This window comes from Lutjanus erythropterus, chromosome 13, assembly GCF_056507025.1.
Source record: "Lutjanus erythropterus isolate fLutEry1 chromosome 13, fLutEry1.hap2, whole genome shotgun sequence".
NCBI lineage: Eukaryota > Metazoa > Chordata > Actinopteri > Lutjaniformes > Lutjanidae > Lutjanus > Lutjanus erythropterus.
In genome coordinates this window covers 28,175,331-28,190,827 of record NC_139329.1, presented here as the reverse complement: position 1 = coordinate 28,190,827, position 15,497 = coordinate 28,175,331, and the positions used below count along the sequence as shown (strand labels likewise).

Here is a 15,497-nt window from a genome sequence, read left to right as displayed (position 1 = left end):
ATTCTGTGCTATTTGGCTCTAAACAGGCAGTACACAGTGGCAAACCATCTGACCCCGGTGACTGATCAGAAACCGATCAGACTTTAACTATGTACAGACTCAGTGATCACAGCCTAGATGTAGAGACTGATTGACACAGACAGACCTGGCTGTGACAACTGTGTCCACAGAAACACAGCAACATTTTCTGTGGCTATGTTGCAAATATGAAGATATGAGGACAAAGGTCCTCACAAAAGTTAAATGGAAACTCAAAGATTTTTATACATGCTATGATCAAACGAAAATGAAGTATCTTCTGGAAGAATATACTATCACCATGAAAGCTGCAAACATTTTGGGTTCATATATTGTTAATATTGTTAAAATACTGTTATAATGTTTATTATTCTTTTCTTTTTATTTCACTTATTATACATATTTCACTTTTATTTCTGTTATTTCTGCATAACAAACCATTGTTAGAAAAAAATAGAACATTTCTATGGACACGGTTCTGATCATAGACTCTGGAAGAACAATAAAATCATTGTTAAGCCATTAAAATTATTTTAAAATTAATATTTTGTGTCAAATGATTTGATTTTTTTGGCATGTAACCAGGCAACAAAGCAGGATAATGTACAGTGAGCAAGTCCCTACTACCGAATAAAGTTTTAAAATAATTTTGAAATAAATGCCTTTTTTTGATTAAGTAACCATGTAATAAGCGAAATAATGCGCAATGAGCAAAATTAATTAATTTAAATTGCAGTCTCTAATAATAAGCATTCACAGGAATTACCAAACTCAATGATCCGACTTTCCTGGCAGCACTGGAATGCAGCACCTGAAGTTAGCCCCTCCCACTTCCGCTAGGAAACCGCTATCTGTCAGAAAAACATCCCGAGCTGGAATCCGCTACACGGGCACACTTTTGAAGACACCGCGGCTGCGTGATAGTCCTTTATTTCCGTGGTTTGGAGCCTCTGCGGTCACAGAGAGAGAACATGTCCGGCCGGAGGTAACCGTCTCGGGGCTGCTTCTGCCTCCTCAGCCCGCTGAAGGACAGACGCAGATGGAGAGGCCGGGCAGGCAGCTGCTTCTGTCCGAGCTGCGCGTCAGAAACGCCGCGTACGATGTGAGCCTGAGCCGAACCCTGCTCACCTGGAAGAGACGGGTCTCCAGCCCGGTGTACCACCCGTTTAGACCCAGTAAGACTCGCAAAACATGTCTGTCTGTGACTGAATGTCTTTACTGCTGTGTCTGTCTCCCTGTCTGTCTGCCTGTGCGTCGGCCTTTAACACACCGCGACATCCTGTGATAAACAAAGGACGTAAAAGGACGTAGAGAGGACATGTTTGACGCTCAGAAGACAATGTTTAGACCTGTAAAGTTAGACAACATACATGTTAATCTACTGAACACACTGTAGTCCTGCCTGTACTAATGTGTGAGACATGATATATCCCGTTACATAACACACAACATCCAGGCTGACACACAATATATGGAGGTCACAGTGAGGCTGCAGGCAATTGGAGGAACAATGTAAACCAAACCTCATTCATTTTTTATAGCTTTCTAAACACAGGGAAATACTGGGGATAAATTCTGGTAGACCAGCTAAACTTCAATACAATTTCATTGTTTCATCTGTTTCTCTGGCACGAACTACTTTCTGGACATTTTGCTGTACAGCAGTATTTTTACATTTAAAGGGACACTTCACCCCTGAATCACAAATACATATTTTTCCTCCGGAATTTTGTGGTCTTTATCCATGCAGACTGTTATGGAATTGACGAGTTTTGGAGATATTGGCTGCTTTTTCAACTAATCATACTTTATATATGTGTATATATATGTATATATGTATATGTGTGTATATATATATATATATATATATATATATATATATATATATATATATATATATATATATATATGAATAGCTTAATAATAATAATTATAATGTTTATTTACATTAAGCCTCCCTCATCGATCAACATCATCTTCATCAGTAGACCTTCCCTTTTATGCCTGCAGCCAAACAAATGTGAGGTGCGTTCAGGGAACAGACAATTTGAGTATTCAAATAAGCAGGAAGGTTTCAGATCAGACTGAGGCTGCTTCATGCAAGGACTGAACAGTTGTAGTCTAGCTGCAATTATTAGTTAATTAATCAAAGACAAATTTACTGCTAACTATTTTGATAAGCAATTAATTGTTTCAGTCCTTTTTTAACCACAAATGACAAACATTTGCTGCTTCCAGCTTCTTAAATGTGAAGATTTGCTGCTTTGTTATTTTTGATAGTAAATGATGATCTTTGAGTTTTTGACTGTTGGTTGGACAAAAGAAGCTATTCAAATTCATTGTTGATTACTCTGGCAGTTATTTTCTCAATTAATTGTTGTTTGGACAATAAAATGTCGGGAAATAGTGAAAAATTCTGATCAGTGTTTCCTCAAGGTTTAGATGATGTCCTCAGGTGTCTTATTTTCTGCTTTCTTTATGTCAGTGTCTCTTTGGACTGTGTGAAAAACATTTACTTTTAAGAAGCTGGAAACTTGACTTTTTGTGTTAAAAAAAATTAATTGAAACCAATTTTAAAGCTCTAATCCAAGGAGCTACAATTCTTTTTGATAAAGGTAAAATGTGTCAAAACATAACATTGTGAATGAAGCATTGTTGTGGTACAGAGATACCTCCACCTAGTATATAAATCATATTCTCGTAAGGGAACATGTTTGTTTGGTACAGACCCAAGCAAAAAAAAGACATCATCATATTTTTTATATATATTTTTTTAGTTAAAATAAAATGCAAAAGTTATCACTCCCACTAAAATCATGAGTCATATTGTAATTGGAATGTGTGTGAGGAAAAGACCAGTGTACCTCATGTGATACTTTAATACTCAGAGGAGCCACTTCAACAAAATCACCTCACGGCCCAGCACTGTTTCTAGAGCCGTGTATGGATAAGAATGTGGCGTTAGAATACGAGTCACGGCAGGACTTACGATTTAATATATTTAGATATGTTGCAATACTGTATGTTAGATCATATGTCATTGTTTCATTAGTCTAATTTAAGGAAAACTGTCACTGTGCTTAAAATCTGAGTTAAGATTATTTTTCTTATGCAGTCAGAACAGTGCAAATGGATAACTACACTGCTGTCTAACAGCTGGGGGTTTAAACACGATACAGAGTCAACCACTGCCACGAATCTTTGCATGTATCATAACATCACAATACAGTGTTTTGAGAATCCCCAGCTGTTTCTGAGAGGGCTTCAGTGAAAATAATACCTGATTTGTCAGGGATGAAATAGAAAAATAGAAGAAATATGCTGGGCTATAAAGTAAAATTAGTAGTAAAATTAATTTTATGAACTCATTAAAGGTTAAAGAAAAATGTAAGTTATTTTTCTCTTTACACCAGTTATCTAACTATATTATTTTTACTGGTCTGATGTCCTGTTACTCTGTCTTGTTAGTTTTGGCTCCAGACTGCGGAGCTCCACCACAGTTGTCTCTCTGCAGGGAAACATTGAATTAAAGGGAAAGTCCATATGTGTCTGAGGTGGGTTTGTGTGATGCACTTATCCACTGTCCATTGTCAGTGTATTACCTACAGGAAATGGCGGTCGACATGCTCCTAGTTTGGAGAGGCAGAGAGGAGTACCATTGTAGAATGTACTGCTATGGACAGAGTCAGCAGCAAAATGTATTGTAGCCACCTAAAAAATCTATCAGTTTAAGTGTACACCATGTTTAGAATAGAATTTACCTTGCGGTCAGACAGCCTTTTCTGATGGGAAACTGCTGTTATATAAGCCAAATATTGTCCTTCTCACTCAACCAGACTCCACCCTTTTTTTTTTTTAACCCTGCTCTGTGGAGTGTATGGTAACTGTGTGGTTCTCCTGCAGGGTTTTGTATTCCTTCGTTCCCTCATCGACCAGACTCAGGTAGGAGATTTTGCTCCCGCGGTGCAGTGGGCCATCTCCCCCTGCCGACTGCAGGTTTAGTGACTGTGGTGCTGCTGTTAGAACATGTTTCTGTGTTTGATGGCTGAGCTCTGAACTCTGTTTGTGTGTTCCCAAACTGAACCTGCAGTTCTGTTCCAAAATGATGCAAATTAAAACAGGACACTGGACTAACTGTCCAAATTCCAGACTAACTACCATTCGTTTTTATTTCATTAATTCAAGTAAAGATTCATCAAAAATCACATTTTGGAATAAAACTCATGTTTTCAGAGGTAGATAGTGTCAGTTTTAGTGGCGTTTTCCATCAACATCAAATCCTGCAGAAACATGCTGTCCTCCTCGCTGCTCCTGGTTCAGTGTTTCATGTGTAGTTTGGCTGAGTAGTTTCCTAAACTCTGCTGATTTGCTGTAGTTTGTTCAGTTTTTAAATTAATGTGCTGCTGCTTTCAGAAACATCCTGTTTAATCAGATGCTTTTAAAGGAATAGTTCAACACTAATATTTGTTTTTTTTGTAATAGTGAGATGTTCAGGTGGATGTAAATCTCATGTCTGTGTGTCAAAGACCAGTGCATTATTATTTGAGGGTTGTTTTTCTGAGGTTTTAATATAATACTGCAGCGTCCCAGTAGTGTTCCTTATGTAGTCAAAACAGAGGCTTGTCAGGCAAGAAAATCTAGCAACTGAACTGCCAAGTGGCAAAAAAAGAATTGAACATTTAAACTGTATACTTATGTCAATTTATACAACTACATACAACTTATATTGATAAATTGTTAAAGTAATTTTTCATGCAACAGAGGCAGAAAATGCTGTTCTCAGCCTCTCATTTGTGGGGATTTCCTGCTTTTCTTAATTTGTTATCATATCAAACTGAATTTCTTTGTGTTTTGGAGTTACAAAGCAAGATATTTAAAGACACACCTTGGACTTTGAGAGCCTGGGGTGGACATTTTTCACTGTTTTCTGACATTGTATAGAAGTTGCATCCCTAGATAAATTTCTGATGCACCTGCCTGACTGTGCAAAACCATTAACTTTGAATCCTGCAGGATATTCAAATTAAATTACATATTTTTTTTTAGCTTCAAACTGCTATTTTCCAAAGCCCTTCTAAAAAAAAATCCTACGTGACCTGATGTAGGTTTCTGTCCACATGATGACACATCATGCACTCCTAACTTACATCACTGCCTCTTTCTAACAGCTGAGTGGGAGTTTCCTTCTCCTTCTTCCTCTTTTCCGCACGCTTTCTAAAAAAGCAAACAAAAGCACACAGGTTCAATCAAGTCACTGACTGATATTGAGGATTTGCCAATCCAATACTTATCAGTAGTATTATCAATATTGGTCCCATACTGTCCAGAATCACTGGGTTGGAAGTGGATGGCGGGGACAAAATACAATTTGATAAGATCCATCAGCCTAAACTGTCACGTAACTGCTTTGCTAACCTTTGAGCAACATGCTATAGAGAGAAGAAGTGTCACAAGAAATACATATTTTAAATTTGATTGTTTCAATGGTGCTGATCAATCAATAATGCTGCTTAAAGTTCTGAGTGTGGAACGGTTTGAATAAGAAGAAACAGCAGTATGGCATCACCGATGACTCATGCTGTGGGCTGTATATTTCTTGTTTCAAGGGAGTTAAATATTTGTTTCACAGTTTGAACATTGATGGCTAAGTTAGGCAAAGTACATCCATTCAAATTTGTTATTAACAGCTTAGTTCTTTAAGAAAGTGAAAAAGACTGTATCGGATTGGTATCGTTAGATACTCAAGGTTGCAATTTCAGTATCAAACCATCCCTAACTGATAGAGTTTTTCAATGGTCAGTGGCGATATTTAGAGAGCATGGCGGCCGATGGCTGATATATATCGTGTAAAAGCATTAAAACGTAAAATCCCAGTGTAAAAATGTATAATTCAGTCATTCCATGCACATTACAATCTGAATATGAATGGTTTTCTGGCCAGTAACATGTTGCTTTAAATGAAATTTGTTTTCTTGAATGAAATCTGAAAAAAGTATTGGATTATCCTGTAGAATCAGAGCAGGACTGGTATTTAACGGAGAGCGGGGTACAGTATGTACAGAAACATCATTCAGCTGCATTATTCTATATTTAACGTTGGCTAGTAACGGTTTTAGATTATTAGGCTGGAGAAATGTGCTCACATTCAGAAAAGATGTTGCTGACTGAGGAAATGAAGGCAAATGTTTACAACAGGATGCATGAGAGTTATAGCACAGGGCTCCAAAGTCACACGAGGGCTCTTCTGTGTTCACTTGTCAAGTTAAAGTGTCATTGAGGAGGACACTGACCCTGTGTTGTTCTTGATAGGCCACTCAGTACCTTGCATCTGTGTGAGTGAATCAGAGCCATGCAGTTACTACAGATGTCGGTCTGGCTTCGGATGAGGTTTCCTTACGTCTGGAACAGAACCTGGAAGTTCTGGTTTAACTCCTGTTCTCAATAAAGCTCAAGATGATAATTCAGATATTTGATGGCGCGTTTATGTGCTGCAGACAGGCTGTGAAATATCCGATGTACACCTAACAAACTGTGTGTGTCTGTGTGTGTGGTCAGGTGTGTGCCACAGTGTGCCAGTGTCAGAGATCATCTGTGTCAGAGAGGAGGAGGAGGAGAAGAGCAGCAGACGAAGAGACGATGGCAGCTGGAAGAAGATCAAAGAAAGAGAAGGGAAGGACTGCAGGCAGGCCTTCACAGGTAAACACAGCTGGAAACATGGTTAAAAAAACATCCGTAAACACATCTGTACACACACCTGGAAACATATGTAAAAACACAGCTGGAAACACTCCTGGAAGCACAATAAACAAATGTGGAAACATAATTTCCTCAATCAGTGAGAGAGTCCCCATCATATCACGTATTTAGGTGTAATTGAGAACTCAGAATATCAACACTGATTCACTTGATGGGTCTACTGATGAAAACTAGCCTTTAGCTAACTCAGGTGCAATTATGTTGATTAATGTACATTACCCCTTTTCAGATATCTAAAATAAAACATAAGGAAAACTTACCAAGAAACGCAGTTAACACACCATGAAACATAGCTGGAAACCCAGCTGGAAACAGCTGGAAACCCAGTCACCACACCTAGAAAGGGTTGTTCCAATATCAGTATCAGAAAATGAATCAGATGTTACCTAAAATGCTGGTGCCACTATCAGTATCTGCAGGTTCAAGTGTTTATGCACTGATCCATTAATACTCAACTCAAAACTCAACTTAAACGTCATTTAAATAGCATTTAATACACAGCCAATGAACGCACTGCACTAACAGGTATTTTTTTTCCTCATGAATCATTAAATGGTCAATTATCAGATGATCAATTTTGTCTTGTCTGTGCGTCTGTTGTGTTTTAGTGTCATATGTGGAGAGGTGTCAGAAGCACCGCTGGCGGTGTGCTGAGGTCACCTTCACATGTTCAGACGAGGCGCTGTGTCAGCACTGGGTCAGCAGCATCAGAGAGCAGCTCGCCGCTATCAGTACGACTTTACACCAACACACATGGACTAATACATATGGAGTAACACACGTGTCTGATGCCAGAAACTGTTGGTTACATTGTTGTTGTTTTCTGCAGCAAGCAGACCCAAACATCTGCTGGTCTACATCAACCCGTACGGCGGGAAGCGACAGGGCAAACACATCTACGAGCAGAAGGTGGCCCCGCTGTTCGCCCAGGCAGGCGTATCTACACATGTCATCGGTACATCTCATAGCCCTCACTTCCTGTTTTTTGGATTCCTGTATCAGGGATTTTACTGTACATCTAAAGCATGTTATGTCTGTATATTTGTTGTCATAGTGACGGAGTACGCCAATCATGCAAGGGATCACCTGAAGATGGGGGCAGAGCTGAAGAAATATGATGGGTGAGCATCATTACATCATTACAACATCATGGACCACAAAGCAAGATAGATGAACTGCCAAAATAAAAGCACCACAGAGATCTCATTCATCAGTCTGCTGGCTTTTGTTTTACTTCAGACATTTTGCACTTTGAGTGATATTAAATTAATTGATCAGTGCAACAGTGCAACAATATAAAGCCATTATTTCCTATTGAAGGACAAATCACACACGATTAGCTTTGTTTCACTTGCTAACATGTCAGTTTGACCCCGTCTCAGGGTGGTGTGTGTCGGAGGGGACGGCATGTTCAGTGAGATCATCCATGGGCTGATCTGGAGGACACAAATTGACAGCAGCGTAGATCCAAACTGTCCAGAAGAAACTCTGCTTCCTTGTTCGCTTCGCATCGGAATCATCCCCGCAGGTCAGAAACACTGACATGACTCCTGCTGGATGGGAGCCTAAAATGCTGCTTGTATTCTTTGATTTTTGTTTGATTCAATTGTTATAATATTGCCTTTATTTATTTTTTATTATGGTTGATTTGATCAATCTAAAATACTGTTCTTTTGTTTTGATTTTTGGGTGATTTGGTTGGTTAAAATGTTGGCAACGTTGCCTCTGTCCTTCAGAGTAGAAGCAATGTGTTGCAAGGTTGAAGAGGTCCTTGAGCTGGTTCTGTCAGTCCTCGAGGAAGCTCAGGGGGCCCTTGAAGAGGTTGTAGAGGTACCTGAAGGAGGCTGCAAGGATCCTTGAGTGACATAATGTCGCCTTTAGCATCAGTCCTGTTGCAATCCAGGTTTATTTTCTAATAAACAAAACTGAGATATGCACATATTTTTCCACCTAATAGGGAACATCAAGTCTCTCTTGTAGTAAATTAAGATATTGTTCTGCCCAGTCTTGCTCTGATTGCCCACTGGCAGACGCAGACATAAAATACAGCGTATTTCAAAATAAGATAAATGCTTTTCAAAATAATGTACAATTTTTTTTTAAATGAAGTCTAATACTTAATAATACTATACATACAACTACAGCAGGAAAATGTAATGAAATAAAACTTTCATCAAGTCTGTTTACATGTAAAGTGATTTTATTCCATCTTGTTTTCTTTCAAAAAATGTTTTATGTTTTACAGACATAAATGAGATGCTGTGTGAAAGCTCGTCTCGCCGTGATGTATAAATAAAGTTGTTACTATTAATAAAACATGCTATGAATAGATGAATACACAAAAGACAAACATAGCTTGAGCTCATATTTAGAACAGACGTTAAACTGTTGAAGTGAACCGTGTTTGAGGCGAACATTGATGTTATTTTAATAGACAGCTGGCAGCCAATCAGAGAGCAGGATTCTCTGTTACCAGGGTATAAATGCAGGCACTGACTGTGGTGTTCTTTCTCAGTTTGTTCAGTTCTGTTTGTTTATGTCCTTTTGGTTGTCTGTTGTTCTGCGTAAGTATGTTATAAATAACCAAACACTCACACAGACGCACCATCACCATGGAGACATTAATTCTCAACAGTGGAGGAGAAGCAGCTCACCTGCTTAATTAATGGCTGCTGTGGTTGGTGCAGGTGTGTGCTTGTGTTTGTGCAGCAGTGTTGTTGTTGTAAAATCTGCACTTAAAAAAAGTTTCTGTTGAATCAGACAACGTCAGTGGAAACAATCAGAATAGTTGATGTTTTCAGTACCTTCAGTGCTGTTCTTCACCTCACTGGAGTGTGTGAATAAAAGGAAGATTTCAGTGACGGCAACTAGGCATGGAAACGTTGACATTGTTTCCTCTGACAGACAATGTGTTTGTTTGTTTCAGGTTCAACAGACTGTATCTGCTTTGCCACTGTGGGCACAAATGACCCCGTCACCTCTGCGCTGCACATCATTGTGGGTCAGTCACATGGTCTCACCACACATACAGCTGTGACATGAATCATTTCAGCACCAAACAGGTTACTTAACATGATATACAAAAGACTGGGGACGTACCCGACTCAGAATTTCACCTGTTTTTTTTTTTTTTTCAAAATTAATATTTGACTGTTCCTTTTTTTTCATATACACTATCGAGCAACTCTTTATCTGCTAGATTTATAAATGGGGTTTAGTGGGACGTTCGAATCATTCAAAACCTGATTCTTCTTTGATCAGAAAGAATACACAGTGATCCAGAGATTAAATTACAATAGTTGAATTACATGGGACGTGAATTACAGGTACGATATTTAAATATGCTCATACAATTAGGCTTTCCTCTACAAACTAGCATCGACATGAACTGTAGTATGGGTAGAAATTATCAAAAGAAATGAACTGTAATACTGAAATATACCACAAGGTGGTGTTCAAACACAAGCAAATGTCCAAAATGTCTCCAGAAGTTGCAATTAGAAATCCAGGAATAGTTTGTCAGTTTTCAAGAAAAAAAAATGTTGGTTTGGCGTAAGTAGCAAACAGAATGTTTTTGAATTTTGAGCTGTGAGTTGAATAAAAGGGCATCACTTTGGACTCTAGGAAACGGATGGACATTTTCACAATTTTCTGAACTAGTAGTGATGCACATGGCAGGATTTTTTGAGACCTGCACCCACTCGGCCCATTATGCAACCCAATCTACACAACCCAACGCTCGAAAATATGCATTAATCAAAGTCCTGAACCTAACCTCACCTGCAAATCATGTTATAGTGGCACACTTGTGCTGTGGCACTCTCTAATGGGGGCTGATGCTGCTTGTATAGCACCTTCCAACACATAGTTACAAAATGCTCATTTTACTTTACACAGTCTCATGCTGCCATCTAGTGTTCTTTCAGAAAACAGACTCTGAATAAGCACTTTGATTTACTGTGAGGCCTCTGAACATGTTGAAATGTACAAACGAGAAGAGTGCACTCAGCAGAGTACAGATCTCTGCCAGGTGTGTTTGGGGGCATGTGGGTGGGGAACAGGGAGTCCAGGGCAGGCTGTTTGTCCAGCCTGTGTTCATATACATATTCAGGTTACATTATCAAGGTGTAACCTTAGTAAAAAGGCTATATGGAGACAAACCTTGAACACAGTGTCCAATGTTCCAACACACTACACAAAATAAAACCCCCTCCCAACCTCCTTTTGCCCTCTGTCACAAAAAGAGACGAATCTCGCTCGATTGTCCCTCCCACAGTCAAGATGGCAGCGAAGTTAGCAGAAACAGGGATTTATTCATCTTGTATTGTGTCTAACTTAAGTGGATTATAATATATATAATGGGTATGGGATTAATCTACAGATGATCTGGTTCAAAATGAGACCAAACCTTTCAAAGGATGTCAGTTTTTGAGCTGGAACTGGCTGAAATACCTTTTTCTGTCGTAAAATGGCCCAAGAGGAAACAAAATTACAAACTGAAGCAGTCGTTTATCACTTGCAGGCCCAACCAACAGGTTAAGAGGAGTGAGGAAGCAGCAGTTAGTGTAAAACAAAGAAAATTGTGAGTCACCACACCCCTGTAAGGTTGGCAGAGATGACAGACCACCTAGTTTCACCTTTATTTGGCAATGCTCTGAGCTTCCCGATTACCTTGGGTCGGTGTAGTTCTGAATTTTGCTGGATGTTTAGACGCCGTTGGTTCCAGGACAGGTTAGTATGTATGACTGTGTGTGTTTATGTGTGTTCAGGAGACTCTCAGCCGATGGACGTGTGCTCGGTTCACCACAACAACACGTTCCTGCGATACTCCGTCTCCCTGCTGGGATATGGTTTCTATGGCGACGTGCTAACTGACAGTGAGAGGAAGAGATGGATGGGACCGGTCAGATACGATCTCTCAGGTACAAATGCAATGTGTGTCGAGATGTTTTCAGGGGAAATTTGAACCAGCTGCTGTTGTTCATTAGTGCTTTTCGAAGACTAAACGTACAAAAAAACCCTCAAAAACAGACAATGTTTCCATCATGAGAAAGAATAAACAAGTACATACAAGAATACAGAATAGGAACATGGTGCAGGACCAGTACAGCAATACAAGTACTTGTATAGAAGACAGCAGATATGAATGGTGAAGAGTATTAGAGTAACAAGATGTGATTAGCAGGTGAGGTACTGCCATATGTGTGTGAACAGACAGTGAACTGATGATGATGACAGTGATCTTTGGTCTGTCTCATGTATTTACTTTTCATGCTGACGCTCCGGCTCCTGCAGGTGTGAAGATGTTCCTGACTCATCATTACTATGAAGGAACAGTGTCCTACCTGCCGGCTAGAGACATTGTAGGAACGCCACGAGATGCCACCAGGTGTCGATCCGGGTGAGTAAGATGCTATATGGAAGTGAAATATGGTTTAATTTAAATGAGAAATAAAGGTGAAAAGTGGCCAAATGGGTAGCATTCAGTACATTTAGCTATCAACAGTTGTGTAAAGCAGCTAAAACAGTTTCAAGTTGGCTAGCCATTCAGTTTGGCAGTTAAACCATTTGAATTTAGCAAATGTTGGCTAATGATTTGGTTTAAGTGATTTAACAGTTGGGTTCTGGTTATGTGACATGATTATTGTTTTATGCCTGTTTTTAAAAGAACAATGGTGTGTCTGTACATTTCCAGCTGTATGATTTGTCAGCACAACGGGCAGAGAGCTGAGATGTACAAGATGGATAAAGCAGATACTGGTGAGTCCAACAAAACCTCATTTGAGGCTTTTTTTTTAAAACAGTTTAAAAAATGTAAATTTAATGTAAAAATGTACTTGATTTTTACTGAAAAGTCCAATTAAGCAAACAGACACCAGTCACCAGTGCTTCAGTCAGAGAAATAGAATCATGTAAATAAAACACCAGATGAAATCTCAGAGTCTATTCAGTAGCTGTTCTGGGGGTTTCGATCACAGTTCCGAGGTCAAGAAAAAACTTTTTGCCTCAACTTTTGCAAGTTATTCTGTATGTTGTGTGATTTTAGATGCTACTGAATGTATTCACTGTGACATTGGCTGAACTCCTGGCCATATTGCAGTTTTAATTATATTTTGATTAATTGTGTAGCCCTAGTAGCAACAGCAAGAAAGGTCAAATCTGTATTTTGCGGGCTTGGGTTCCAGAGAGTGATGGCGAGTGGAGGACGATCCGAGGGAAATTCCTGGCTATAAACGCTGCCAGTATGAGCTGTGCTTGTCCTCGCAGCCCTAAAGGCCTCTCACCTGCTGCTCACCTGGCTGACGGCACCACCGACCTCATCCTGGTCCGAAAATGTTCCCGCTTTGACTTCCTCAGACACCTCCTCCGACACACCAGCAAAGATGACCAGGTAATGAATAAGCATGGTTGCATAATCATAAGTAAAAGACTGAAACGTCTGGTTTTCTCAGTAATTTCCCAAAGAAGAAAGCTTCAGTTCTTGTTGACAAACTAAACATTGATTTGGTCCTCCAGATCTCCCTCACTCTGTCCTTCCTTCTTTGTTCTGCCTTGACCAGTTTGACCTGACCTTCGTTGAAGTCCACCGGGTGCGGCGTTTCCGCTTCACACCACGTCACTGCCAGAGCGACTCGGACCTGGAGCTGGAGCTGGACCTGCGAGAGCATGGCAAACGCCAGATCTTCAGCCAGATCTGCCGAGACCATCCGGCTTGCGGCTGTACCCCCGCCTACAGCAGCTGGAACTGCGACGGCGAGATTCTGACCCACACAGCCATCGATGTCAGGTAGAGGTGGCAAAAGTGCACACATTGTTTACTTAAGTTCAGATACTTCTGTAAAAAAAGACTCTGATACTGATTTATCTTTGTTACTCAAGTAAAAGTGAAAAAGTAAAGAGTCTGAAATGTACTCAAAGTATAAAAGTATGATGTGAAAATTAAAATAATTAATAATTTCCCTCAAATGCATTAAAACTAAAGTAATAAGCCTGTTATGAAACTGTGAGATGTTTAGATATTCAGATATTTGCAAGTATAAATGCTCAATTAAAATACAGGTACCCGAAAACTTTACTTAGGTACAGCACCTCTGAGTTCATTACTTTGTATTGTTAAATATTTTAACAGAGGTTACATTTCTCTATGACAAATGCTCCCTTTTGTTTTTTTCCCCCAGAGCGCACTGCCAGTTGATCAAGCTGTTTGCACGAGGGATCGAAGAACCAACTGTGTTCGAGGATCTCACCAACCCCTGTGCAATATAGACCCACGCCCCCATTATTCCCTGTCAGACACTGGAGTCATTACTCTGTTTCCAGCCTCTGTCTACGTCACTGCTGCTGCTGCCATCATGTGACCCTCATCACATCCTTCACCAGGAGACTTGACAGGATTTACCAACTTGGCAACAAGTTGAGCTTTAACACTCTACAAATCATCAGTACAGAGAGAAACAAAACTTTGCTCTCTGGGTCCAAATCCAAAATGATTTCCTCGCAGAAAGGAAGTGATGCATACTAGACGTCCTGAGCTGTTTCCCTGGAAACTAGCAGGTGTTTTTAGGAAATAGTTAAGAAACTATTGACCCAGAGAGTAAAGATTCACCCACAGATTTATTCTGGGCGCCTCTGTTGCTGAATGGTTGCTGGGTGTCTGGCACCTGATTTATTTTTAATATTGAACTCTAGCCCTGAAAGTGAGACCTGCCCTGTTTGATTTTCCACTCATAATCATCAGGTCATGTCTTGATGATCTGGTTACTTTGAGGTCACAGATGCTGCCTGTTTAAACGGACAAAAGCTGCTGTAGGTGGAAAAGGTCAAAGCAACGTGGACTGTTACGTTTCTGAGTTGTCCAGAATGTTGCTGCATGTGTCACTTTCTGTAGAATGGACTCGTCACAAATCTGACTTGTTGGTGTTGTGACCTGGATTTTTTCTGACTGACGTGTCTTGGTCTTGTTAGGTGCCCACAGGTGGATTTGTTTGGGTCTTGTGGGAGTTTTGACTTGGACTTGTTATGACTCTGACTTGTCTCTCCCTCGTTGGTGTCTGGTGGATTTGTCTTGGTCAATTCTACTCGCTCTACAACCAGTCGATTGATTAATGCTGAAAAAATCCATGCTCATTATCTTTATGTTATCTAAATCAGCCACAGTGAATTGAGTACATTCTGTCTGTAGATTAAGACTTTTAGTATTATTATTACCAGAGTGCTTTTCAAAACAAATGTTACAAAGTGCTTACTTCATAACAAGCAGATTATGAAAAAAAAAATGAAGCAAATCAATAAAACAGAAGTGAATAAAACACATAAAACCAGCAAAAAGCGACTGTTGGTAAAAATCAAAGCAATTACAACAAATAGGACAAATAAAACCAGCAAAGGACAGTCAGTGAAAATCAAGTATCATTGTTGTAGGATAATCTACAAAGTAAAGAATAAAAATCACACTCACGTTGCCATCAAATATAACTTTTTATCCACTCAGTTCCTCTGTCTACTGAAGCAGTGTGCTGATATAACAGTTTGCGCTGGTACTTTGACATGGTGTCAGTTAGTTTGTACTTGAGTAAATGCTCAGTAAATGGCCTAAACTCAGTAATAAAATACATCAAGTCTGTATATGTCTCTGGATCAAAAAGCAGTTTTCTCCTTATGAAAGTAACACCAGCAGCTGTTTCACCAACGAGTTAGGGCAGATGAGAGTTTTGACTTGGACT

At 39.6% G+C, this 15,497-nt stretch overlaps 1 protein-coding gene across 2 annotated transcripts; it reads left to right on the top strand.

Annotated features, from left to right (window-relative positions):
* Positions 1–853: 853 nt before the first annotated feature.
* LOC146316772 (ceramide kinase-like) lies at positions 854–15,030 on the top strand. 2 transcript variants are annotated; one of them, XM_084734835.1, is made up of 13 exons: positions 854–1,193; positions 3,922–3,960; positions 6,574–6,714; positions 7,383–7,505; positions 7,604–7,895; positions 8,157–8,302; positions 9,701–9,775; positions 11,544–11,696; positions 12,070–12,175; positions 12,470–12,534; positions 12,960–13,165; positions 13,335–13,561; positions 13,953–15,030. In XM_084734835.1, exons 1-13 carry the CDS (start codon positions 1,058–1,060, stop codon positions 14,038–14,040), a joined length of 1,797 nt encoding a protein of 598 aa, XP_084590961.1. In that variant the 5' UTR covers positions 854–1,057; the 3' UTR covers positions 14,041–15,030. The 2 variants fall into 2 exon arrangements, with proteins under 2 accessions (XP_084590961.1, XP_084590962.1); XM_084734836.1 differs by lacking the exon at positions 3,922–3,960 and having other exon boundaries at positions 855–1,193.
* Positions 15,031–15,497: the final 467 nt, after the last annotated feature.